A 26,405-nucleotide genomic window follows, 5' to 3' on the forward strand; every position below is an offset into this window, starting at 1 on the left:
TGTTACTTGCACTGAAGTTAGGTCTGAGTCTTACTATTGTCTTCGGTGCTAAAAACTCAGCTATAATTTTTTCTGTAAGAGACAATACAAAGCAAGATCACAAATTAAAAAAAAATCAAAAAGCTAAATCTTGTTAGCCTGCCCTTTATTTGATTATTCTAAATAAGAATATTTTAAGTAGCACTAGTAGTACAAAGAGAAGGTTGGAGAACTCCTGTATTTAAGCTTCTTTAACCAAAATATTTTTATCATATGCAGGTTAATTTTAAAGTTAAAGGGCTCTGAAGAAAATTTAAAAGTGGATTGTAACTGGATGAGTGGTCTTGTGCAACTCAAGCTCAAAACAAGGTTGAAAACCATAGCGATTAAGGAGGTGATTCATGAACACATTAGGTAGTCCTGCCATGGCAAAAATAATGGAGGCAGCAATGTGGTACCACCATACTGTAGTATCTGTAACTGCTTCTGCTATTCAGTTTCATCGTATCACCTTTCAGTTATGAAAACCCATCGAATGGTGGCCTAAAATTCATATGTAGCATGATCTATTCCTCTTAGCCATTCTGCCTTCTCCACTAATCCATGTTGTTTACAGATTTCCCTATACTTAGGGTGTTAAAAAAACGTGTACTAACTTGAAAATTCACTGAGTTCCAGCACAAAGTCCCAATGAAGAGTGAGACAATATATTTTTTAAATTATATAAAATGTTACAGATTAGCTGTTTGATCATATAGATTTCATATTTAGGCATATACATTTCAGTATAGTCATTTAGTTTTCTAGAAATCAAAAATTTAACATGCACAGGATGCAGCAGCTCATGTGATTTATTACAAAGTCCTTTGCAAATCACAAACAAAGCTGCCAGATTTTGGAGAAGGTGAAAATAAGAAATATCATATTTTGTCATATATTTACAGAAATAATACTGAAAAGCATTGTTAGAGATTATGCATGGTTTTGTGTAAGTTAAGAGAGACTTTTTATGAACTGTGTATTCAGCACTTGTTTTCAAAACCTCGTGAGACTGCAGATCAAAACAATTCTTCTATATTCTATATTTTGTTACAGTAATATTTGTCAGATAACCTAACCTGCTAATTATAGTCCAGATTACAAAGAAAAGAAGCGTTTGTAGTTTCTTGAATGACTACATCCAACTGGTAACACTCGTAGGTTCCTTGGTTACTGAGATGCGCATAGTTCATCACGTGAAGAATCTAATCTATCAATAACCGAATCAGAGGTTATGCATGATTTTAAGTTCTCTTTAATCACAGCTGTATAATCAAAATTTTCATCTATTAAATCAGCTCTATGTCTTCAAAAACTTTGGTAAAATTAACTGTAAGTGAAGTAATGATTTTTCTATTAAATTTATTGCACTGTCTTTTAGTACTAAAATATTTCCCTGCAGGGGCTAGATTTAAATTAATCCTTAGACTGTTCAAGAAAGTTTTGTGTAATCATAAAAGCAGTAATGACAGAACATTGTTTTCCAGGAGTTTTCTAATAATAGGATTGGCTCATTTCCAACTTACTAGAGTTACTGGATTAACTATTACTTCTATGGAATTAAAGTTATTTAAGATTCTTTATTATATTGCTCAAATGCAATAAAATAGTAGGCGTTCCGAAAAAGTAATAATATAGTTACCTTAAAATAAACTGATTCAGGATAAACTTTCTCCTCCCAAACCTTGTCCATTCTATTATCACTTAGTTTCGTTTCTTATGACAATTCTGCTTGGATCTGCTCTTAAATTCACCTTTGAATCTTGGTTACAGATTTTTGGTCCTCACTGGTTTTCAGGCTTCATTTTCCTCCACCCTTCTTTGGCCTTCCTGACGTAACTTTAGCACAACAGAAATTTTAGCTGGAAAGAGCTACTGGATGTCATCTTGTCCAACCTCCTGCTCAGAGCAGGACAGTCACCAATAGTAGATTACGTCAGCCATGACTTTGTGTAGCTGACTTTTGCAAACCTCTAGGAAATGATATTTTATAACCTCTCCAGGCAACCTGTTCCACTGCTGCACTACCTTAGTGAAAAGTTTTTCCCCATATCCAGTTTGAACCTTTGTAGCTGCTATCTGTGGCTGTTGCCTCTTGCTATCTTGCTGTTGCCACTTGCCACCACTGAGAAAAGTTTGGCTCTCTTGTTTTTGTAATTACCCTTTAAGTAACTGTAGGCTGCCATTAGATGACTCTCTAGGCTCCTTCAACCTGTTGTCACAGATCATGTGGTCTAGGGTCAAGCCATGCTGGTAGCTCTCTGCTGAACCCTTTCCAGTTTCTTGACATCTCTAGAGCTGGAGGCCAAATACCTGCACAAAATATTCTGGGTGAGACTTAACCGGTGCAAAGTAGCTGAAGAGAATTATCTTTAGTTTGCTTGTAATACCACTCCTAATGCATCCCAGTATGTGGTTTGTATTATTTATAATGAGAATACACTGTTGACTCATATTCAGCATGGTGTCCACCATAAGACTCAGGTTCTTTTCTGCAGGGTTGGTACTCAGACAGTCAGTTCCCAGGCTAGGCTATTACTATTCTGATGCTAGAGTAAAATTTTGTGTTTTGCTTCACTGAACCCCATGAGTTTTTTATTGGCTCAATCATCTTTTGTTTGAAGTGCTACTACGTGCTGTGTTAACTAGTTTCCCCCCCCCCCCCACCCAAGTTTAGTGTCATACGCAAATACGCTAAGTGTGCATTCTGTCAGTCTGCGTTTGCCCAAAGCTGTTGAACAGCATTGGTCTCTAGAGTGTGTTCCCCAAAACTACCAGATGTCACTATGTTCTTGCTGCTGGCCCAAATCTCTGAAAAAAGGTGGCTTTCCTTCCTCGGGGTTTCTCGTCATCGTACAGTCTTATTCACTACCTAGCTTGTTGTCAGTTAGTCGGTTCATGTATCTGGGGTTTGGGCAGTGGGTCTAACGGCTCCAAAACTGCTTATGGTTTTTGTAGGTGAATTGAACACTGCTTATTCATTACTTTTCTTGCAGAATGAAGTTAATAAGTACAAGCAGGCTGGCAATATGCATTACAACAGTCTCGTTTAAGACTTTATAGCAGAGACCCTCTTCTGCAGCATGTTGAGGGTTGTTCGAGTTGGAGTAGGTTTATTCTGTTTATGCTTTGTCTATATGCTTTAGTCTTTTGTGCTGAGTAAGAGATGCCAATCTTTCTGTTAGTGAAGCTTATAAAAAGATGTAGCTGCCTTACTTTATATGATTATGTATTATGAAGTGGAGTATCTTACTTTCTCAAAACCAGCAGATTAGGTCAATGACAAATAATAAGAGAAGAATTTAGAGACTCCAGTTTTCTGTTCTATTGGTTGTCCACTTTGGGTAAAAGTAGCTGTCATTGAATTTTAACAATTCAAAATGCTACTTTTAATTTGGATGTGTGAGAGTTATATCTCATGAAGTTGCTTATTAGTCATAGTACTTCCCTACATAGAGCTGAATTCTCCAAAGTCTACAAGGAGATACCATTAGGATGCATCTTGTTGGCATCTCATTATTTCACACCTGCACTGAGGCTTACAAGATCAATTCTCACCTTGTCATACTCTACAGAAGAATAAAACTACTGTAACTTGGAATCTTGCTGTGGTATTAAATGCTTTCACAGATGCTCTCCTCTGCTTTGAGACTATAGGCAGCTGCTTTAACATATCCTGTAGTCAAAACAAATTTTCTACTAGCTATTATTATACTTCTGTCAGAAGAGTAGTTGAATTAAACTGTCTGGCACAGAGTTGGGTTTTCTTTATTTCCTGGCAAGAATTCAATAGCCAGCAGAGGACACTGAGAACAGCTGACAGCAAGGATTTTGTATTATCATTAGACACTTCATTTTTTTATAATATTTTCAGTTGTTCTTATATTTAAACAAGCTTGAAAACTATCACATTATCTACATGTCAGTTTCAAAATTTGCATAGAGATCTTGTTCTGAGCCCAAAAGTCTGCCTTGTGCTTGTCATTAAGAGACCGCTAAGAAACCATTCCAGCCCAGAAGTCTCTAAAACACTATTAGACAAGATGTGGTCTTTTGTTATTAGATTACTACCCAAACCTGTCTATCATCCTTTCCATTTAGGAGGTATAATTTCATAAATGTAAATAATTCTGCTTTTGTACTAGTGTGCATTCTTGCAGGAAGTTGACTCCCTCCTTTGCTATATTAAGAAAAATATTTCAGAGGATGAGAAACAAAATAATTTCTTCTTAAATCTTCTCAATCTGTTGAAACAACTGTCTTTAAAATAATTATTTTCCAGTTTAAGTACTCCTTATCTACATTATAATCTCAACTTCATTTTTAATTTTCTATTCTTAAGTTCTATTCTTAAGTTCACAAGATCATATTAAAGTAAATAGTAAAAAAAAAAAAAAAAAAGTAGATTTTCCTACTGATTTTACTTGACTAATAGAATCAATTTCCAACAGAATCACCCTATCTTTTGAGAAGTTCAAATTGAAGCTTATGTGCTCCTCTTTCTTGTTGAAGGAGGTGTTATTTTCTTTCTTCTTTCTTTTGAGGTTTATAGGCAGACTGGCCTTATAGACATGTAACTGCACTTGCAAATTATATATGTGTAATAGTGAAAAATAGTTAAAAGATAATTTTAAATAATTAAATGACAAAACATAAATGCTGTCATGATAATTCACCCTATAAAGAAAGAGGAGATTTCCCATTTTAGGTGAGGAAATTTTGAAGGCTGTGTTTCAGTTAGTTTCCATTCTATCTCCTGTTTTAAGTGTATCGGTCTACTGTCACTGTTTCTGTGTCATGGAAGGGGCTTTTTTTATGTCCCATAAAGATTCTGCTGTCCTGGGAGAATTCTCATATCTCTTCCTGAGGTACTTTAAATTTTTCTTCTACTCTTATAATAGAAAGAGTACTTTGTCACAATTGAGTTTTAATGAGTCACTCCAGAAAGGAAGCAAAAATACTGTAAATGGGTTCTATGAAAATGGGATTTTTAAAGGTATTTACCTTCTTTACGTAACTTAGAAAGTCACAACAGTGATGCATAAAGAAACAAACTTCAGGGGAGTGAAGTTATTAAGATGAAAATTTCATAACCAAATAAGTTGAAAAATAATCTTCAAAAGCAATGCTAATTCATTATAGTTAATTGAGGATGGACGTAAGGGCTTCAGTTGAAGATGGACATATCCCTTCTGCTGGAATTGAACTCGGTGTAAATGAGTGAAAAGAGGATAGGCTAGGGGGCATCCATTCTTATTATGTTACTAAATCCTAATGGTTGCTACAGCATTGTAACAAACATTAATGCATTTATTATTCTTTATTGTTAAACAATGATTAGATCTATTTATTGAATTATATAATCATTAATTAGGTATGTAAATATAATTAATTAATTGAGGCAATAATTATTTTTTATTATTATTTGTTTGGACTCTACCTGATCTTTGTCTCTCACGTCCTTCAGAAAGGAGAGGTAATGGAGGAGTGGCTTAATATTAGCTTATCTGATTCTTCATCAGTCCTTATATTTGAAACTGCAGGCATTTCAACTAGCATTCTGTCCCTCACAAGCCAGTAAAGGAGGTCCAAGGCTTCTGGTTCGATTTTTTTTTCCAGTTTAATCCAAAGTCTACTTGCATGCATTTTGTAAGAGGTAAACCATTATCATTTCAAAAGGTGTTTTAGTTTGATTATGGCCAAAGTATTGATAATGTGATGCCAGTATTACGCAGAAAGAAAATGGCAATAGAAATAAGTGTTTGAAGAGTTACTTGCTTGTTTAATGCATTGTCGGTCATAGTTTGAGAAGATGCTGTGTAAGAACAAATAGATGAAGAAAACTGTGCTTAAACTGTACATTGACAGTGCTAGAAACTAAGCTACAAAAAAGTGAAAGTAAGATGTGAAATTACATTTTTAATACATTTGCTCAATAACTGCAATTATGTGTATATGCACATACATTTAATACTGGTGATCTTTAGGGATTTTCAGTCTTCTATTTATTTCAGAATTATTTGTTTTTTTCAGGGCATTTCTGAACAGTTCTGGTTCTCAAGATTTTTCAAAAGAAATTTTTGGTCATCCATTACACTGGTTATCTTGCATACCATCATCCTGTTCTTCCTTACTTAAGTGAGTATTTAAAGTTGATTGTTGTAAGAGAAGGACCAGCTAATCAATATCAATCAAATACTGTTATGACATTTTGAAAATACTGTATCTGAATTAATGTTTCATTAATATTCTGATAAAACAATATAGAAGGATTTTTTGAAATTCATTGCAGATTTCCCTAATCTTTAGACTTTAAGCATTTATAAGAAAGGTCGTGTTGAAAGCAGTGCACTGTGTGTTTTTGCCAGCATATTCATTATGTTTGGTATTTGAATTATCTTTAAGGTTTTTTTGTTTTAATTAAAGAATACATAGCTCTTGACAATAACGTAGTTCAGCACAGGTGCAGTTTTCAAAGAATTATAATTAAAGGGGAGAAAAAGAATGTAAGTCTTTCTGTTTATGATTGCTCGTTCAAAAAAAAAGGTTTGATATATAAATAACTCCTTGAAAATATGCATCTTGATCATAGTTGATTTTTTCAGATTACTGCATGATTAGAGGCAAAAGCTTAATTTCTCTTTCTGTGTCACTGCATATAATGACAAGTTATATATGAGACATATGCTACCAGCTGTGCTGTCATTCCCTTTCTAATTTTGAACCTGAAGCACTCCCACACCAGTGTCGATCCTTTCCTAACCCCTTCACCTCCTCCTTCTCTCCAAAAGTTATTTCCTGAGAGATTTTCACTTTCCATTTTCATGAAAAGCACAGTTTGAGTTCTGTTTTTGTGTTTGCTGAAAAAGTATTTGTATGTTTAAGAGCAATACCTTATCGTATGAGAGTGACCTAATTGAAGACCGATGTGACCTCTTACCATCGTCATCCCCATCACAATAATATATTCCTTATGATTTTACCACTTACTACACAAAACATTCTATTGCCTTTCCACAGCCCTCACCTCAGTTTCTTGTCAGCAATGCGACTATCTCCTTCTCTAGCGCCTGTGATACCCCCTGAGCAAGAGGCAATAGATGCTGTGACCGAGTCAGTCTTGTCTGCACTGATCTGTTAACTGGAACGCCAAACAGAGTGAATAACTGTTGAATCGAGACAGCATCCTTTTCCCTGCTAGAAATAGTAATTTAAATTTTTTTTTTCTCATGCTTAGAAGATCCCGTGTTTGTGGGTTCTCTACCTCTCAATCAAATTTGAATTAAATTTATCGATAGTTTATAAAGCTAGGCATGAGCAGAGAGAAAGGGCAGGAGAAAGGGGAAGATCACAGGGGGAATGACTGCACAGTCACTTAGAAAGGGTTCTACGCTATTTCTTAGGAAATTTATGCTTCACTGAGGACTCACAATAGAGAAGACAAGAATTTTTGGACTTTTTGATTTCCCCAGTTCAAGGTCAGTACTCAAAATTTAAATTAGGCTGTGAATTACGAGTTTTGGAAGATGACTTTCCTGACACGTACTCTCTGTGTAGAAGTATGTGAAGGAAATGCTGGTACCATTTCAGTCACTGACTGAATATTCTTTTCTGAGGTAGAATTAAGATTTTATGGATGCTGTTTAGACAGTTAGTTTTGTCTCAAATAAATAGCAGAAGCTATTCCGATACTATTTAGGACTGAGTTATTTTCACTGGATGGAAGGAAGATGAGAAAATACATCTCTTCCTGACCACCAAAGAGGTGACTTCATTATCAAATTTATATGGGAAAAAGTGAAATAAATGAGAAAGCACATCCCAGATGTAATACAGCTAGTGTGCCTGTGCAATGCATTCCATATATATTTATATAAAGCCATGTGTACTGGCCTGATGATGATGAGTGAACTATGTTAGTAAAATATTTAATATCCTCTTTTAACAACATAACTTTTAGCTGGTCAGAAAAATCAGTGAAAGACTATGTGTATTAAAGAAGTGATGTAACTTGAGGGACATATTCTGAGGTGTCACAATTTATCAGTGTTTTACACTGTATCTTTATGTTAAGGAAGCTTTTCTTTTTTCAAGTATTGCATTTAGAATATTAGGAAGAAAGGTTATTTTTAAGTATTGCAGAAAACTATTCCATCAGAGGATCCTAATTCTTCCTAGATCATTTTATGTTTTTACTTTTATACTTAATAAAAACGTATTTGTAGTCACTGTTCATAACAAAATTGAAAGCACATACCTTTGTAAAGGTCCTAGCTGGGGGTGCCTAATTTGTAAATTGATTGTGAAGACACTAACTCACTGTAACTATTTTGTTTTTGCTCTTTTTAACCTTGTAGGTTTTCCTTGATATTTCAAGATACACTTTTGCTAGTCTCTGAAATGATTTTAGTTACAAATTTAATATGTAACCTGTTTTGCGACTTTACTTCTAGTGCCTGGATAAAGCTACAGTCTGTTTTATCTATTTGGCTTAAACATCTTTGTCACTATTGTTCAAAATGAATGAGAATTAACTTTTATTTGCGTTATAAAATGTTGAATTTATCATTTTATTTATTTTTTTTTTAATCTTGGATACTAGGTAAAATAAAGATTTGCTTATTAAGCTAAGCAATTACTGGTTATAATTTATGTTTAGATTTGTTTAGTGGTTGCTTTGATTCATTCTTTGCTTTATTTGAGGTTTATAATCATACCTTTTGAAAATTAGAGCTCTGCTTTTTTCTCCTGCTATACAAAGCTGAACGTTTATATGCGTGATATTTATATGTACTTCACCTTTTGTCACTTTTTATGAGGCTAGTCTTATTTTCACTAGTACTGAGCTACAAGGATGAGAGAACATATGCCTCTCCATATGCACGTTGCAAAACTTCTCAGTGCATTTATTGGTGCTAGCTTCATGGCTGTAGGGAATGTCTGCTATATTTTATTTTTCCTCTGAGTGAGTCACACCATTGTACATTTCAATTTGCAGGAGGCTTAAAGAGCCAAGAACTGGTGTATATTACAACATGATAAGTTCCCATCTGGTCACTGACAGACGAGTTTCATTTCAACTCAAATATTCTAAAAATGGCACTTATTTCTAAAGTCATTTCAAATATTATCCTTCATTAATCTAATTGACCAAACTTATCCCTTTTCTTATATTTTGAAGGCCATGAATGACCTTATTAGACATGAGAACATGCGGAATTCAAGGAAGAAGATAAACACAGTGAAATGGGCTCATATAATTTAACTGAATTAGTGAAATGAGTTTACAAATGTTACATAGACAAATGTTGAGTCTGATCTCCGCCAGATCACTAAATCTATTGATCTTGATACTATTACCGGTTTGAATTTAAACTTCAATTGCTAACTACTAATTCAGTCTTAACATCTGTTAGAGTTTATAGATTTATAACCAGTCTTGAACATATAGACTATAAAAAAAAAGCCATTAAGAATGTAAAGCGTTAATATTGGAAGTTTGATTGTAATATAGATTTTAAATACGGAAAAGTTATTTTGGCTGCAAATTCTATCAAGACTTAAATGTATACCTATGTACGTTTTTTCATAAATATTATTAGAATCTAATACATGCTCATACATGTTGAGACATTGCTACATTATCAGGGATTATCACACTAAGATATGCGTGAGTTTTCCACTCACCTCACTATTACAATCCCAAATACCAAGGTGTGTAAACTCCTCCTCTATTAACACACCTATTATGATCTTAACTGTGACATTTTGGCATAATAGCGTAATGTAAAGGTGCTGCAGGGAAATGAAGTTGTAGAAGTTTGATATTCTTAAGTTGCCTCAAGGTTGCCCTGCAGGATGTATGGCATACCGGTTTTTTTGGTAATGGAAATATATATGTGAAGGACTAAACAAGAGGAGTATGTCAGGTGACATTTTCATTTCCAGGAGTTGTAGGTTTGTATTAGGTATACTATCTAGGTAGTAACCTTAATGGAACAGCAAAGCTTTTGTGCAGTTTTGGTTTTGTTTGTTTATTTGTTCGTTTTTTTGCATACGTACAAGCAGAGGCAGGTTGTGGCACACTTGGCAGAGTCAAACGGTCCTAGAAATGTGGAACATAACAGAGAAGTTTCCTTCTGTTAAAACAACTGCATGAACCCATTTTAGTTCTGTTCCAGTGGCTGCATATAAATGGCACATAACGTTTATGTGCAGAGGCATATAAATCCTTCTCTAGTCTGACAGGAAAATGCATCTCCTGATGAAGGAGGCTTTAACTGATACTGAAGGTGTTATGTGTGCACTGGCAGATAAAGTTTATGCCTGTATAGTTTATGCGTCAGTGCATATGTAGTTTTTACACTGAAGCATGTAAAATTTATGTGCATAAAGTTTACATATGCAGTGCATAAACTTTCAATATTGGCAACTATTGTTGCATAAACTTGTAGCCAAATGAATAAATATAATGGCTAAACATCGAGAGAAATTTAATTTAAGAACCCTCAAAATCTTATATAAATATAAAAGTGTATGTCAGTTGGTAATGAAGAATTAGGCTTTCAAGGAAAAAAATCTACCTACAAGGCAATTTTGAAAACTCCTTATTAAAGAAGTCTCAAGAAAAATAAAATAATAAATACAACATCCATAAAAAAAAATTCATTTGCAAAATTTCACATCAGGAAAACATTTAATTTTGAGGGAAAGTATGTTTTTATGGATCATTTTAGCAAGCTTTAGAACACATCATTAATTTACAGCTTCACTGCTATAACCTTCTATAATAAAATTAGTAGTTGGCAGTTGGAAAAAATTGTATTCAAATATCCAAACACAAATAACTAAGTTTTAGTCAGAGATTTGCCTTTCGAAATTACTATTGGTAAACTTTTGTATAAAGAAGTCTACTTTTCAAGACAAGCTAAAACATTTGTCATTGATTCTTTTATTGATTAAGGAGTTATTTGTCTATGGTGCCATTTTTTCATCTCAGCTGGAAAATTCAAATACAAGAACCTTTAGAAAAAGCTGAAGATTTCCTCTCTATTCTGAGGAATAGTCGGTATTTTTTCTGTAGAAGTAATACCTGCGGAATGAAAGTCAAATTGCGAAGGATATTCTGGTTCTTTATCTTATTCCCAAAGCAATGCCAGAATTCTTACCACATTCTGAGTGGTAACAGAAGGAAGAGCAATGCCAACCCATTTTACCAAGGGCATTTCTTTCATCCTTCCCTGCTCCCTCTCAAAGGTGTGACATGGAGGTATTAATAATGGGAGAGAAAGATGACCTGTCCTCATGTGGCCTTTGGGAAAATTATAGTGGAAAAATCATCCCCCATCACAGGGGGAAATTTCTCCACTTTTCTTTGCAGAATCCTTGCAGACAGAGTCTAAAAACCTGATTTTAGAAGTCCATTTGATTAGCCGGTTAAAATTGAATATGAAGAAAAGGTTTCCAGCCCCAGGGGAAAAGACTACACTTTCTTAGACCATTCTTTAATGACTCCTTTTTTTTTTTTCTCTCACTGCTTTGATATGAGACTGACTCCCCTCTGTGTTAGTGGGCTGGAAGAAACATACATTAACATCAACACAGCTTGCAGATCTTCTGCTTAACAAGCATGAAAGTGATAAACATCTTGCAGAAGAGCATGTGGTAGGAGCGGGATACTGTGGGGGACAGAGGAACTGACAGTCTCCACTTTGCCATCAGCAACAGACTTACCATGTGTAGTTCCCTGCAGAAAGGGAACCTGTGGGATTCTGCACCCTTTTTGGTCCCAGGAGTTGTCCAAGAAATGGGTAGAGGGCATATGAGATGGCAAAAACGCAATGAGAGGAGCAGCTGGGTGGGATGTGGAGCTTTCCAGATGTTCTGTTCCCTCAGGGGCAGAAGAGCAGGAAGGAGGGGCAGGGATAAGAACTCCAGTCCCAAAGCGGCTTCTTACTGAGCTCAGAAAAGATGGTAAAATTGAAATAAAAACCTATATCATTTTAATTATTCCACTTTGAATCCCACTGCTGGTCTTGAATAATTGGCTGAGCTCAGAGGAAGCCCTGGAATATTTATGTTTGGAAACCTGAACTTTTGCGAAACATGGAAACAGCAAACAGAACTATTTCTTCAGAAACTAATGGGTTTGTACTATGCTTTCTCATGTCTCACTGCAGGCAAAGCAGTGTCCCAACAAATCTAGTATTTCAGGCAGATTTTTCAGGACATGTAAAAATTCTTCAACCTCATGTGGATTCTTGTAGCCCCTTTGAGAATTCTCCCTATTTTGTTATTTATCAGCTTCATATACTTCATTTAGGACATATCAGAGCTCTTACTAAACAATTAATGTAACAGTGAACTAAAAAATAGTATCCTCAAATTTATTCAGGCACAGAAAACCCCTTTTTTACCTCATAGAACAAGACTGTACATGGCTCTATGAAAGATGTAAGTGAGGTTACTTTGTATCAATTATAACTTTGGCAGACTACCAAATGTTAATTTGCTTTTAGCTAGTTAAGATTAAATGTGATTCCTTCCCTGAGCTGCCTTAAAGTAAGCAAGCATGAAAGCATTCTCAGAGTAATCTGGGAGGAATTGACATTTAAGGGAGTTAGCATTACATCTGCACTTTAAGGATATTAATTTCATAGATAAATTAAGTACATTATTCTGTCTTTATCTTACATTTTGAAAGGACTTCATCAGCCAGAGAAATGGCAGCCCAGGGTCAGCTGAAACTGCTGTTATCCCAACCACACTGTAATTTGAACTTGCTTTTGGAAGCTTTGCTACATCATGATTGTCTCCTAGTGAGAATTTTACTGAGGAGTTCAAGTGAGTATTGATACTGCTTATTCTTGGAATGGTATAATCACCTATTTGACATAATTTTGTAGCAATATTGAATGAGAGTCTCAGTTTCTATCTTTCTTCAGCAAAGGAATCCTCACTACTTATCAAACAAACTATTAGGTCCACATAATATTAAATAATTCATTTCTGTCACTGTAAAGTGGTCTAATGTTTGTCAGGGGTACAACATTGCTTCAATTTCTGGCATGCATCTTATTGAGAGCTGCACTGCATTCATTCACTTACCTATTCTAATACATGTCATCTTTTACAAAGACTGACAAATGTTTGATCAGGATCATATTCTTACCCTAGTGTTATCCAGTATTGAATGTTACTAGCTGCTTAAATAATCACAAGGATAAAGTGACAGAATGTATTAATCTGTTGACTGACCAACCTCTTGAGCTTTAGGGAAATATATGCTACTTTGAGTTAGAAATTACGCTGTTTACAGAGATGGTGTTAATGTAGCTACAATATTGATATGAATAAACTTTCACTTTATATAAAAAGTTAAAACTTCCAATGAACTGTCTTCCAGATTCATTTTGATAGGATTGATTAGCTAATGGTAAAATAATTGTATTCTTTACATCATTCATTTTGTAGAAAATAAAACTTTAAATGATATAAAAAAGTATATAGATCAATACGACACATTTATCAAACACTGTCGCTTATACGCAGCTTTACTTGTGCTAGACAAGCCAAAATATTTTTGATAATGTGAGCTTTCTTATATAGTAGTACAAGAAAGGTTGCGCTAATAAGCCATACCTTAGTAACAGAAATGACAATTTTGGGTTGCTTTGTTCGGCAGGACACATGGTCTCATGTTGAATGTTGGAAACAAGGAATTTTTCCCATCATAGTAGGGAGTACTGTTGGGATTGACAAAGCTGTGTCAGGAGAAAGAGCATTTTTAGGACTGCACTTGCTTTATTAGAACTAAGTGCTATGAGAAGTTGATCATATTTGATGAAGCTATGAAAACTCCATGTCTGTAAATATAAGCTATCATTAAAATTTCAGTTTCTTTATGCTCATAATTGTGAAGGAAAACTAAAAAAATTATCTAAAGGTTAATCTAGTACCAATTAAGCTGAATTTGAAATTAAGACCAAAGAAAAACCCTTTAAGGGATACTGTGGAACTTGAAATATTTTTAATAGAAATGCACCCAAGGAATAGATAGTAATGGTGAAGATGAAGACTAATCATGAACTTGCCATGAGTGTAGTAAGGCTAGTTCTATAGCATATATTTATTAAACAAAAGGTTATTGTAAATCGATTCATTATATTTTTTGAGATACAGGTTTATTTTATGAACGTTGTAAGTTGTTAACAGTAGAGAAAGTAAGAGAAGTAGTTCAAGTAAACGCTGGTAGTTTGAAGAGATTGAACACACAAAAATAACATTATAAAATTGAAGTTAACAAGGACAAAACATCACAAATACTTAAGAAGTCTGTCTTTCCAGTTGAGGAGCAGAAAAGACCCAAAGCTTAAGTGACAATATTTGGACATACCTCTCACCTCAAAGTTTTTATCTAAGTCTGCACAGGGAGGTGGCAAGATTTGGACTTTTGTCAATTTATGTGCAATATGGTGTATGAAATGTACAGAAAAAGTAAAACTCTCCTTAAATATAAAATTATTAGAGCAAACATATTAATATAAGTCATAAAACAGATGAGCCAAAACTGAACCACTTATTTATATCAAGTGAGTAAAGCAACTGGGGAAAACGCACCTTTAAAGAAAAGTTGGAAAACTGGGTTTGCATATCAGACCTCTGTAACTTAAACTAGAAGTCTAGATAACCTAGGTATATTGAATTACATAATATAGGTATAGTTAATTACAGTGCAATAAATGCCCAGACTTGTGTTCTATAGGTCCAACATTTATTAATTTTCTTATAAGACATATTCCTTCGTAAGTGAAGGATCTACAACCTTTGTTTTGCCTCTGTGGGGAAAATTAATGAAGGTAGCTAATACTGTGTGTGTAAACTTTCTGACAAAATAAACAGTTTTACAGTTTTCTTGGGGGACATTTTTATCAGAATCACTTTATCACCCATGGATATGAAACAGAAATGGATTATTCTGACAAGCAACAAATAATAGAGGAGTAGAGAAAATTGTTCTTGCATAATATGAATTATTGAATCCAGCAGATGCTGATTTAGAAAAGGGAAAAGTGAAAGAGCATTTCTGCCAGACTTGCTCTAAATGTGCGACGTGCCAGCAGAACAATCTATGGCTTCTCATTTGAGAGTCTTTTTCCAGGAGCCAGGAACTATTCTTCACATAGTAAAGCAAAAAGTCATAGCTGTACTGAACTACACTGGGGCAACACAGGATCAATACCAAGGGGAACCTATCAACCACCTCACCATTTACCAATAGTAGATAAGAAGCAGGTCACTGAGAAATCATCAACAAGGTGCATCCAAGGCCTTCAATCAGTCCTTAGTCCTCAGGCATACTTTTGTTTAAGAAGAAGAGATGACAGCACCAGATTCATTGTGGATAATAGAAAATGAAGCCCTTTTAAAGAATTCTTATTTGTTACAATGAATACATGAGACTCGAGTTGCTGCAGATATTTAACTTCATTTTCTACGTTCACCTTTAAAAGTGAATACTGTCATGTGGAAGTAGACTGGAAATAAATTGCTTTCACAGCTGGACAAGGTCTTTGACAATTTAACCTAATATTTTTGGCTTGCACAATGCATATTTGAGAGACTAATGGAAGAGGCTATCAAATAGCCTGTATAGTTACATGTCGATTATATCCTAGTCCTTGCTAAAACTTTGAAACAAGATGATAGTGACATTTGCAAGTGTTCTGTGATAAGTTTAAGGCTGCCAGTATGAAACTGAACCCAAAGAAATGCGAGGTGTTTCAAAAAGGGCACGCATAATCACTTGGGGGAGGGAATTTGCCTTAAGAAAGAAAAATCATGCAGTGCGGTACCAACCAACTCCCTAGACACTAATAGCTGTGAAGAGTTTTTTAAGACTGTGCTTCTGTAAACCAGTTTCTGCCAAGAGAAACAACTTTGTAATATATTGTGTGGAAAGAGAGAAATCTTTTTGTTCACTTCAATTCTCTACCTCTTGTGAGCAGCTCTTTACCTGCCATAGCATCTTAAGGTGAATGGCACTGATTTTTTTATAACTTGCCTAGTGTAAGAGTACGAGGTGATAACTTTACAAGTTGACCTTGCTTATGACTCAGGCAGAACTTTCAGTGACAGTGGTGAGTTATTACAGAAGAAAATGTATATTCTCTAGATAAACTATTGTCTCCATAAAGAACTTCCAGCATTGGTTAAATGCGTAGAACAATTTAAAAACTTTAAAAATTATTTTTGTGCTTCCTTGTAATAACTCCTTGGATTCAGGAATCCTGAGACACAACCTGCCGAGCAGCTGGAAAAAGTGCTAGTCCCATGGTTTAGGCAGACAATTTTGGGGAAATGTGATCATGCACGTTTTTTGTTGAGACAAAATTTGGGCTGTTAATCTGCAGCACTGTCTTCATTTGAAGAGAAAAAAATTAATTTCTTAGAGGAGTTTACATGCTTAAGAAGAGATGGTTCTCTCTTCCAGATGTTTCTGGATCATCCAGGATGAGGCTAAATATAGGCTTGCGAGAGCAGACTCTAGAACACCTGAAAGTTTTCATAGCTTCTTCATGATATCAAACTGTATCATGATAGCTGAAAATCGTGAGAAATGATTTTGCAGGCAAATGGGTTCTCCTCAAAATACTAGTCTGATCAAAACTTTTGTTTATACTGTACTTGCATAACCAATGAGGTAAAATGGTAGAAGGATGTACTGGAATGTCATAGTTCTAGCTGGAAGAACAATGGCAAAGGGACCTTAGTCAGATATCCTGTTCCTTTTAATGACTTGCCAGTGATGAGCTAAAGAAAAGAGTAAACAGTTTTTATGGATTTTTTTCAAGTATTAAATGGGAATTTCTGTTTGGACTTTAATTGAGCCCTGATAAAAAATCACATACTTTGTCTTGATGAAATGTGAAGATAGTCTCTGATAAATTATGAGGCCTAGTTAGTTCTGTTAGGAACCTCTTCATACAGGAGAGCTGTGAACTGAATGCACTTTAAGAGGGTGACCTGTTCGGTATTGATCCCAATAAATGGAGTAATACAAAGAACATACTGTGGCCATAGGACTAAATTCAGTATTGCCCCATCACATTTTGGCTATCAGAATGACAGGATTTCAGTGTATTACCCATTAAAACCAAAGCTGGAGGGATTATGATAGTGATGATTTTTCTATTTGACCCAGGTAGACAGATTTCACAGAAGCAGTTAACCCAGGGATTCGTTAATGGAAGCTTCTTCCCAGATGGTTGAAAAGAAATAGTTCAGGGAGAAAAAAATTCTAAAGGAGGTTGAATGAGAGTAAAATAGTTTGGAATTAGTAATGTATACACAGAGTAATAGTTTGCTGATATGCTAATAATTAAGGTCAAATGATCTAAAGTTTTTTTTACATATTTCCTTCTGTCTTGTGTTGGGTTTTTTTATTTGTCACAAGTTTAGGATTCAGTGGGTTCACTGGTGGCAGCTAATACAGGGTGGTTATAGTTTGGATTTTACTAAATTGAAATGAGTGGGATTAAGATCTGCATTTCATTCAAGATAGAAGTAATATGATCTTAAATTCCACTTTGGAATCAAAAACTAAAATAATAGACTTTCTGCCAGAATGAAGTCATTTTCAAAGTTGCAATAGATTCTAGCTGTCAAGGCTGACTGGAGAATGATTGCACTGGAGAGGTTTGTCTCTATGAGAGACAAGTAAAATGATCTACCAGAACAGTAATAGAAAAAGAATAGAAAAAAAGCCAATGACAGAAGAAGCACTGAAAACATAGCCCGAAGAAGCTGCTTAAAGAGGTTTGGGCCTATAAGCAATAAAAATATATATTTTTTCCATTCTTTATGTTCTCATTGGTTACTGTTATTTAAATTACCAAGAAAACAAAAGTTCTGTGTTCTTTGCAAATAAAAGAACTGCATCAGAAATAACATGTTGCATCATCAGTTTCTGTTCCTAACTGAAACAGCCTGTAGAAATTTGAATTTTTTGGTCAAAAAAGACAGCATAACTGTTTATAGCTTGCCCTCTGTTTTAAGGATACACTAGGGAGGGAGGAGTCTAGAGTCAATAATAGAAAATTCTCTAAATTTGGTGAGATTCATTTCATGATCAGCCTGGTAGCAGGTAAGAGCTGAATCAGTGAGATAATGTTAGCAAGTTACTGGCAGGTATTTCTGTCAGTAGGAAAGAAATATGGATAAATTACGCTTGTAATGCTACCTCTTTAAAGATATGTTTTTAATATATAGCACCATCCAAAGAGATTATATGCGTTATTTTGTCATAGGAAGATTGTTTCATCATGACCGGTTAAAGCATAACTGTTAATTGCAAAATTTTCAAAATACCTGATTTTCTCATAAAGAGATGTATTATTGCTGTTTTTATTATTAATAACAATGACATGTATTTAGTATGGCATCCTCTCTGCATATGGAATGTTATGGTCTATGGAAATAACAAACAGCAAATTTTCTTTAACAGGTACCTAGGATACATACATATGCATGTTTATAGAAATACTACTAAAACGAAAAAGAAGCATATCCTTTGAGCTACCTATCAGAGTTTTAGCTTCACAGATTAGCTTTTGATATACAGATGGTAGTGAGTGGAAAAAAAGAGAAATATATAGTGGGAAGCATCAGTGGGCAATAAGTATCATGCCTGTCGTATAAATGCTGTTCTTATGTGATGATTAACAAGTCTGTATTGGAATTCAAGCTAAGATGAATATTTAATGTTATGACAGGTAAGCTAATAAGTGTTAAAGAAAAAATGTTAACGGAAGAGAAATCTACATATCTTTCTGTAGACTCTTAATTCAAAATATTTAACCAGCTATACTGATCAACTAGGTAAACCTTTAAACTATCTGACATTAGCATGCCAGTATTATCAGTCAGAAAACTCAAGGATGTTACGTTTCAACTTGAGCTTTGAAGCGTCCTTATCCTTACCATAAGGGCAAATTTTACTTCAGGGTGAAAGAGGAAAAAGCTGATTAAAGCATACGTTTGTTATTGTATTTAGCCTAAGAATGTGTTTTAGTAGTAGGTATACTGCTTGTTTCCCAGAGGTCTTTACTTAAAAGCAAAATATTTGTATTGTTCATATGCTAGTTGTAATAAAATACATGTATAACCCTCCACAGAATTCTTTTATACTTTTATAATTCTTTCCATTTGTCTGAAGTTACTAGTAACGGGAAGGTAGTTAGTAAGGATATTAATAAATTGTGACTGAAACATTCTCTGTGACATTACAATAAAGGAGACGCCATTGGACAATGATAGATTTTGAAAGCCAAATGAACCACTAGAAACAAGCAGTCTAGAAATTTAGGTTCTACGTTTTCTCCTACACAGGTTGCTGAAGACAAGGGCAGCCAGAGTGGTGGAAAAAAATGACTTTTCAAGCAGAGTTGTATCTAATTCAGTCTTCTAGAAACTTACAGTTTTTTAAACTAGAAATTTAAATGAAAAAGTGGTCTACTTGTTCTATCTCTGGTCATTTGTTATCATCAGCATCAAAAGTGTATTGCAGAAATATACAGGAAGTTGAGGTCTTTGACCTTAGCAAAAATCAAAGCCGTTGAATTGCATGGGTTCAAAAGCAGATTTAAACACATCACTGTTCTTTGGTTGGAGCTTCTAAATGGCTACATATAATTCAGGAAGACAGTCAAATGTCGTTATGCAGAGCAAGATCAGATTTCAGTATCTGTAAGTATTATTGTTCTTTGAAATAATATTCAGATACAATTTTCAGTTTGTTTTGATTAATACTGTCTATTACTATGACTTGAATTACTTGGAAATTGTAATAACCATGGTTTTGTCTGTTTTCAAGGAAATGAAATGTTGAATTGTGATGAAAAAAGTTCTGTCTTAGAACAGAAAACAAATAACAAAGAGCCTACTCTGATTGAAGCAGTCTTCACAGTGTTGTCTTACTGTACTTTATCACCCAAATCACTTGGCGTTGCTTTTGAGACCTACATGGAAAAGGAGAATCTATGGGATTGCTTATGTAACATGACAGGTATTTAATTTATTAATACATATTTTAAATCTGATGTTAAACCTCATTACTTTTCAGACAGGTACCTCATATTATTTTTACTTTAATAAGTTAGATGAAATGATGGTATGCTAATTCAAAATTATGTTATAATTGAAGTGTTTAGAGCAATCAAAACACTATAGGCATGGTGTAAATTTTGAAGAATAAAGTAGAGGTTATAGAACAGTGTGGTAGACCAGGAGTCTGATTTCCCTAGGTGTCTGTCTACCAGCAGGTTTGCAGCGTATAATGTTTGTAGCTCATCCATGCATTCAGGTTCTTTGTCTCTATGCAGTTAATAGCTCCAGACCTTTGCCAGTATTTTAAACTACTAAGTGATTGAAGGAGAGTGGGGGAAAAAAAGGAAGGACTTCTATTGAGGGAGAAATAGTCTGATGGGGCTTGTAGACTCTGCTGCCATCAGGCCGGCAGACTCCTAATTTTCCATGGAGATGGAGCTCCCCTCATGATTATAGGGACCGATGCTGCCCTCCAAAGAAAAGCGGGATTCAGCCTGAAAAGGGAGATGACGGAGATGACGTTTGGATGAATGATCATCCAAATGATGGCCAAAGTATGGGAAAGCTCAAAAGAAAAGAAAGGAAGGAAAGTGGGAGAAAGTAAGAGGGATTATAGGAATATGAAGATCACAAAATAGAAATTAATGGTGATAAAAATGTTCACGTATTCCTCAGAAGAAAAAAAAGTGATTACAAAGAGTAGAAGTCTAAAGGCAAAAGAGGAAGAAAAATATGGAAATATTTTTTAGAAAGCTCAAGAAAGACCACACAGAATAGTATAAAACTTAGACTAATATGGACAAGCAAAAGTTGGTGCAGAGGACCTTAGTGGAAAACCTGTTGAAAAATATCTCTGTGTCCTGCCTGACAACAGCTGCTCTATTGCTTTTGTTTTTTGAAGTTGATTAAAAATGTATCAATTGTTCTGAGAGACAGTTCTTCTTACATATGTACTATATTTTACAGTTGCCTGTCCCCTCCCCTAAGCTGTTAAAGGTCTCCCTTAATAGCTTCCCTATTCTACTCTTGTTTGTTTGTTTGTTTTAATTCATTCTAAACATCACTTTCAAAAGTGACACTTTCAGTGTCTTTTTGCTTATTGGTTTACTTCAAGATTCAGGTGAGTGACTGTGGTTTCTAGAAGTGAAAACATTAAAAGGGAAATGTTCCAAAAGTAAAAGCTGCTGTTTAGCTGTTGTGGTGGAAGACCGCTGTGGTGTACCGCAGCTGTACTCACTTGACACCATCGACTGCTAGCGGAATTCTGTAGAGGAACTACATTCTGCATGGCTTCAGGGCTACAGCATATCCCTTCTTTCTGGAGAAAACAGTCAATTCTCTGTGATATTAAGAATGTGGAGAAGATTGATACTCGTTCTAATGTCAGTAACGGCATTTAAAATGTTCCATTTTCAACATGCGATCTCTGATAACAAGCCATATCTCTGCTGATGACTTATTTTTATGCATTTTTGTTGCCAAAATATCCTTTTCCCTTTGTCATTCTCTAATAAAAGAGTTTGGTTAGCTAACAAATACAACTTTATTAGTACTGTCAAAGACAAGGAAGTAAAGATAAATAGGTATATCTGCTTGCCTCATTAAAGTCTAACAAATAGTAAATGTTCTCCACATAAAAAGGAAAACATCAATCCGATGAAGTTACATTTTGAGAAATATACTGTGTGGAGACATAAGGAGGAAGGAGGAAATAAATGAAATTATCACTTTTTCCCAGTACTGTATTAAGCTGTACGTGCTACGTTATTTTGCTTTCTACTACTTCTTTAATTTTAACAGACTGACAGTCATAAGTAAGTTGTTATGAGTCGTAATGTTGTTACTTTTCTTTCCATGAAGGTTCTAAAACACTTCTTTCTGAAACAGATGTACACCAATGTCTGTACTCTTAATGACTATTTAATACTTTTTTCTTCTGAAGTTTCCAGTTGTGGTGACTCAGAGCCAGAGGTTATCAGATACTTGAAGATGACTTTGATTAAATTGGTCAAGGGTATAGTGAAGCAGATAATTTCTCTGATGCATTCATGGGAGGCAACAGAAAACTATGGAACATATCAGCACAAGCAAATAGTTCCTGAAAGTTTACTGAAAACAGTTCCAAAGGAATGGAATTATACACCTCGGGAAATGAAGAGAAAAGAATCTGGGAAATGTAGGTGAAATTTATACTATTATATAAATTTGTCATAAGAGTTATGCATTTACTGAGTACATATCAAAATTGAACAGGTAGGATTTGTAAGTGTTATAATTTGACAATAAAAAAAATGATTTCTAAGCATCCTGCTAGTTTTGTTTTTTTTTTTTTTAAGTTTTAATGGATTTCCAGCATTACAATTCAATACCTCTTTCCTGAGTTTTACACCCTTGCATACACAACCGAGCTTTTTAAAAAAATCATTAGTACTTTAAATGTTTTTACTATCTGGCAGTAGTATGATGAGATTTAAGGCAGAGTAAATAATGTCTTTGCTCTTATCTTAATGGCTGTAACATTCTTCTTATAGCTATCATCTTTTTATTCAAGACTGTTTAAATTTAGATATGCAGTGTTGGCTGAAATGATACAAACTTGTTCATCCCAACTTCACAACAAAATGATTTATATTTGTATAGCACTAAAATTGGTAATGAATTTGCTAGTGCTTGGTTGTTGAAACAGTCACTAAAGAAAGATAAATAATATACATAATAGCAGATGTTTTAAAGGGGATTGGAGGTAAAGATGATTTCTGGTATTTACTTTTTTAACCTACTTTGCCTAAAGCCTCCAGCATTTTAAAATGCTAACAATTTTGCAAACAATTCACCATAAACTTATTGCCACCAAAATATTGCCTGAGTTATTTTCAATAGAATATACACTACGGTAGTATATTCTGGCATGAAGTTTTGAAAATGTAGATTTTGATCAAGTCTGCTTTACCTTTTGGGTTTTTTTTTTTTCATTTTAGATGTATCTTTTTTTTTTCAACAGTGTATTTTCTGTAGTTACATTTATAGTTACTTTTAATATCGGAAATAGTTAAAAAAAAAAAAAAAACTATTAGAGTGTCTGTCCTTCGTATATGAAAGCCTATAAGCTGAAGATTTGTAGGTTTAAAAATAGAAAGATGCTGATAGAAAACTAAAGATGATGAATATCCTTAGTATCCTAAGAAATTTAGCACACTGCTCTACTCTTGAAGTGGAAAAAACAAACAAACAAACTACAATTTTGAAGCCAATGATTTTACCATTTTATTACAAGTTACTCAGAATACCTGGCTGTTATCTTTTTCATTTATTCTATAATAACTGTGCACAGCAGGACTAATTGTTAGTAGAATCACAATCTGAATTCTAAATTTTCTAAGTAAGTTCTCTGTTTTCAATTCATGTTATTGTTGAGATTTTGGGGGATTCATATGGAGGAAGTGCAATATAAGTCTAGCTCGATGTTGAGAACTAAAGCTTTTTACCCATTTTTGGTACAAAAGAAAGTTTGAAATTATCATACAACATTCAGAAGCATGCTGTAATAGAACTAGAATGTTAATGTTAATCATATCTTCTTTTCTTTCTTTTTTTAAGGCTTCACAAGGCTTGCAGCTCAGGCAGTATCTATTGTAATCAGCAAGTTACCTACAGTGATTGCATGTTTGCCTCCCCCAATTAAGTACTTCTTTTTTCTGGCTGAGAGAAAAATGTCAAGAAACTTTGTTGAATTGAAGAAAGCTGGTCTGCTTGTCTGGAACTTGATTGTAATTATATGTCGGATATTTGAGGATGGAAATACTGCAGAACTTTTAACAGGTGCAACACTTGACAGATGGAGCAAAGAAAAACTCAGTTTAGTTCGGGTGTGCTTAGAAAGTATTATGGGAAAACAGAAAAGTGGTCCTAACCAAGTGACCCAGAAGGTTATACAGAGCATTGAACAACAAAGACCAAACTGGATTGAAAGCCAGTTGCTGAAAGCAAGAAAATTGAGCACAGACTGGTAAGAATTTGCCAGTTTTCAGCTGCTGTTGTTTGTTCTTTATTTTACTGGATTACTGCTGTGCTTATGACTGTTGTTCAATTTATTTTTTAATTTTTTAGATGAATGGTGATCTTATGTTAAGTGAAATACATTAGTTCTTAATGTTGATGCTTTCATAGTCTATTTTTGCAAGTTAATTTTGTGGTTAAAAAAGTAAACTGCAGTTGTTTCATGGGAACAGTCTATTCCTAGACTTCAGATTTCAGATTTTCATGATGATCCGTAAATGCAGACAATTTATTATTTGGTACATCTTTCAGTACGTGAACAGGTGTACTGACTAGGAGGCATCGTAATATATTTATAAATGAATTTTGCTGTGGTGATTAAATTAAGAGGGAATGTAAAAGGCTTTCCGTGTTCATTTGTGATTAAAAAGTAAGCATACTTCATTTTAAAACATAACAAACCTGGAGGGCAAGTAGGACATATCCGAACAGGACAAGAAAAGTACCCTGCTGTGTCTTTGTGAGGAAATTTCACCTTCTTGCATATCTGACATCCAGCTGTAATGTTTTTTCAAGGAGCTATGTGTATGTCAATGTGTTCATAGTCTTGTCTTTTTTTTAATGTGGATTTGTATACTATACATATGTTTCTATAAAAATACTGTTTCTTTCTAATATTAAATTTATTGTTGACTACGGAAGGTAAGATTCAGGAATATTCTTGAAAGCTGCAGCCATTAATATCCCAACAGTAACTGTCTATATAAATAAATTACATAGTGATTCTAGATATGAATCGCTGCTATCAACGAACAGACTTTCATGCAGTGCTGTAAGGTACAGTATCCTGTTTCTACGAGTAGCCAGTTAACATGAGTAGCAATAAGCAATAAGTGTCACACAAACGCTCATTGACATTGACCTTTGTAATCTTTACATTTCAATTTAATATTAATTTACAAGCTCTAATCCAATGATTAAAAGATTGAAGCCATATGCCAGTCACTGAAACAATCACAGAATAAAAAAAACATAATAACGTGTAGACTGATACTTAACAAAATAGTGCCGTAGTACTGTTTGTAACGTTACTGAGAGGAGAATAGGTATCTTTTAAATAAAGAAATGCAACGTAAGACAAATATTGGGATAACCTCCCCCTAAAAGCTAAAGCTCTGGTTTTTTGTACCTCTACTGAAGTTAAGGATTTTAATTTTAATATACTACCCTGTTCTGTTTTTTAACGTATGTCAAAAATGCTTTAATACATTTTCCACGTCAGGTATCATACTGTGGGAAATGACTCTTTCATCCATAACTAGAACATAATGTAAAAATGTTTTCTCTGTGTATGCAGTGCCAGCCAAAGTGAGAACTTTTTTTTTTGTTTGTTTTTTTGAACTGGGGCTCCTAATTTCAAGTCTAAGGAACTTAAGAATGCATTACTTATTTGCCGACTTACTATTTATATGGCGGAGTTATGAAACTAAGTCCCCTGACTTCAGTGGGGTTTCTGCAGTAGAAGCCTAGCATAAATGTTACTTTTTCCATTTTATATCCAAATATCATGAGACAATTTCTGGGAAAAAAATAGAGTTAGTTAATAGCTAAGATGTACAACGTAGAGACAAAATATTGTTATAAAGGCAAATTATAAAATTAATATAGTAAAGCTGCAATGGAAGTATCAATTAAACTAGGTAATGATTCACATAATCGCAAAACTAATAGCAGATCTTTCGAAAAGAGAGTTGTGATGTTTACCTGATTTGTTTGAAATAGCAATAGTTATATTTGAGTATCTTCACTAAAGCAGTGTAAAATTACTTTCTGTATAGTACTTTCCAAAATTAAAGAATTTTGCAGGTAAACATATGCACATTCATAAATGCAGTATGTATGTGAGAAAACCCATAAACTCCAAAAATTTGTGAGATATATATGCATATATAGTATAATTATATAAATATAAATATACATATATATATATGCATGCAGTTATGGAAAACATCTTTGAAGTTCACCAGGCTTTTAAAAGCAACTCCTGAGTGTTTTTGTGTTAAATTATTGTTATCAAGACTGCTAACTATATAAAAAGTCCAACCAGTATGTGGGTTCCATTTGTGGCATACAAATTCAACTTTGTCTTTAGGGAAATGTTTTAAACCCTCTAAATCAGTAGCAAAAGGTTTAGAAAGTAGCGGCTGTATACATTGCCTATCTTGTGTACTGCCTGGAAGAATTACCATTCATTAAAATAACCCCTGCTTTATAGTAGCATCAGA

The 26,405-nt window shown here is 34.3% G+C and overlaps 1 protein-coding gene across 16 annotated transcripts in view; it reads left to right on the forward strand.

Moving 5' to 3' along the window:
• The window catches only part of LOC104150264 (uncharacterized protein KIAA0825), a 261,819-nt gene that overhangs the window by 96,978 nt on the left and 138,436 nt on the right, over positions 1–26,405 (forward strand). For all 16 annotated transcript variants that reach the window (XM_068928990.1, XM_068928999.1, XM_068928995.1 and 13 more), the window contains 5 exons: positions 6,052–6,156; positions 12,722–12,861; positions 19,892–20,083; positions 22,067–22,300; positions 23,722–24,130. In XM_068928990.1, the coding sequence (XP_068785091.1) occupies positions 6,052–6,156; positions 12,722–12,861; positions 19,892–20,083; positions 22,067–22,300; positions 23,722–24,130 (1,080 nt within the window). The remainder of the gene's footprint in view (positions 1–6,051; positions 6,157–12,721; positions 12,862–19,891; positions 20,084–22,066; positions 22,301–23,721; positions 24,131–26,405) is intronic.

This window comes from Struthio camelus, chromosome Z (assembly GCF_040807025.1).
Source record: "Struthio camelus isolate bStrCam1 chromosome Z, bStrCam1.hap1, whole genome shotgun sequence".
NCBI classification, from domain to species: domain Eukaryota; kingdom Metazoa; phylum Chordata; class Aves; order Struthioniformes; family Struthionidae; genus Struthio; species Struthio camelus.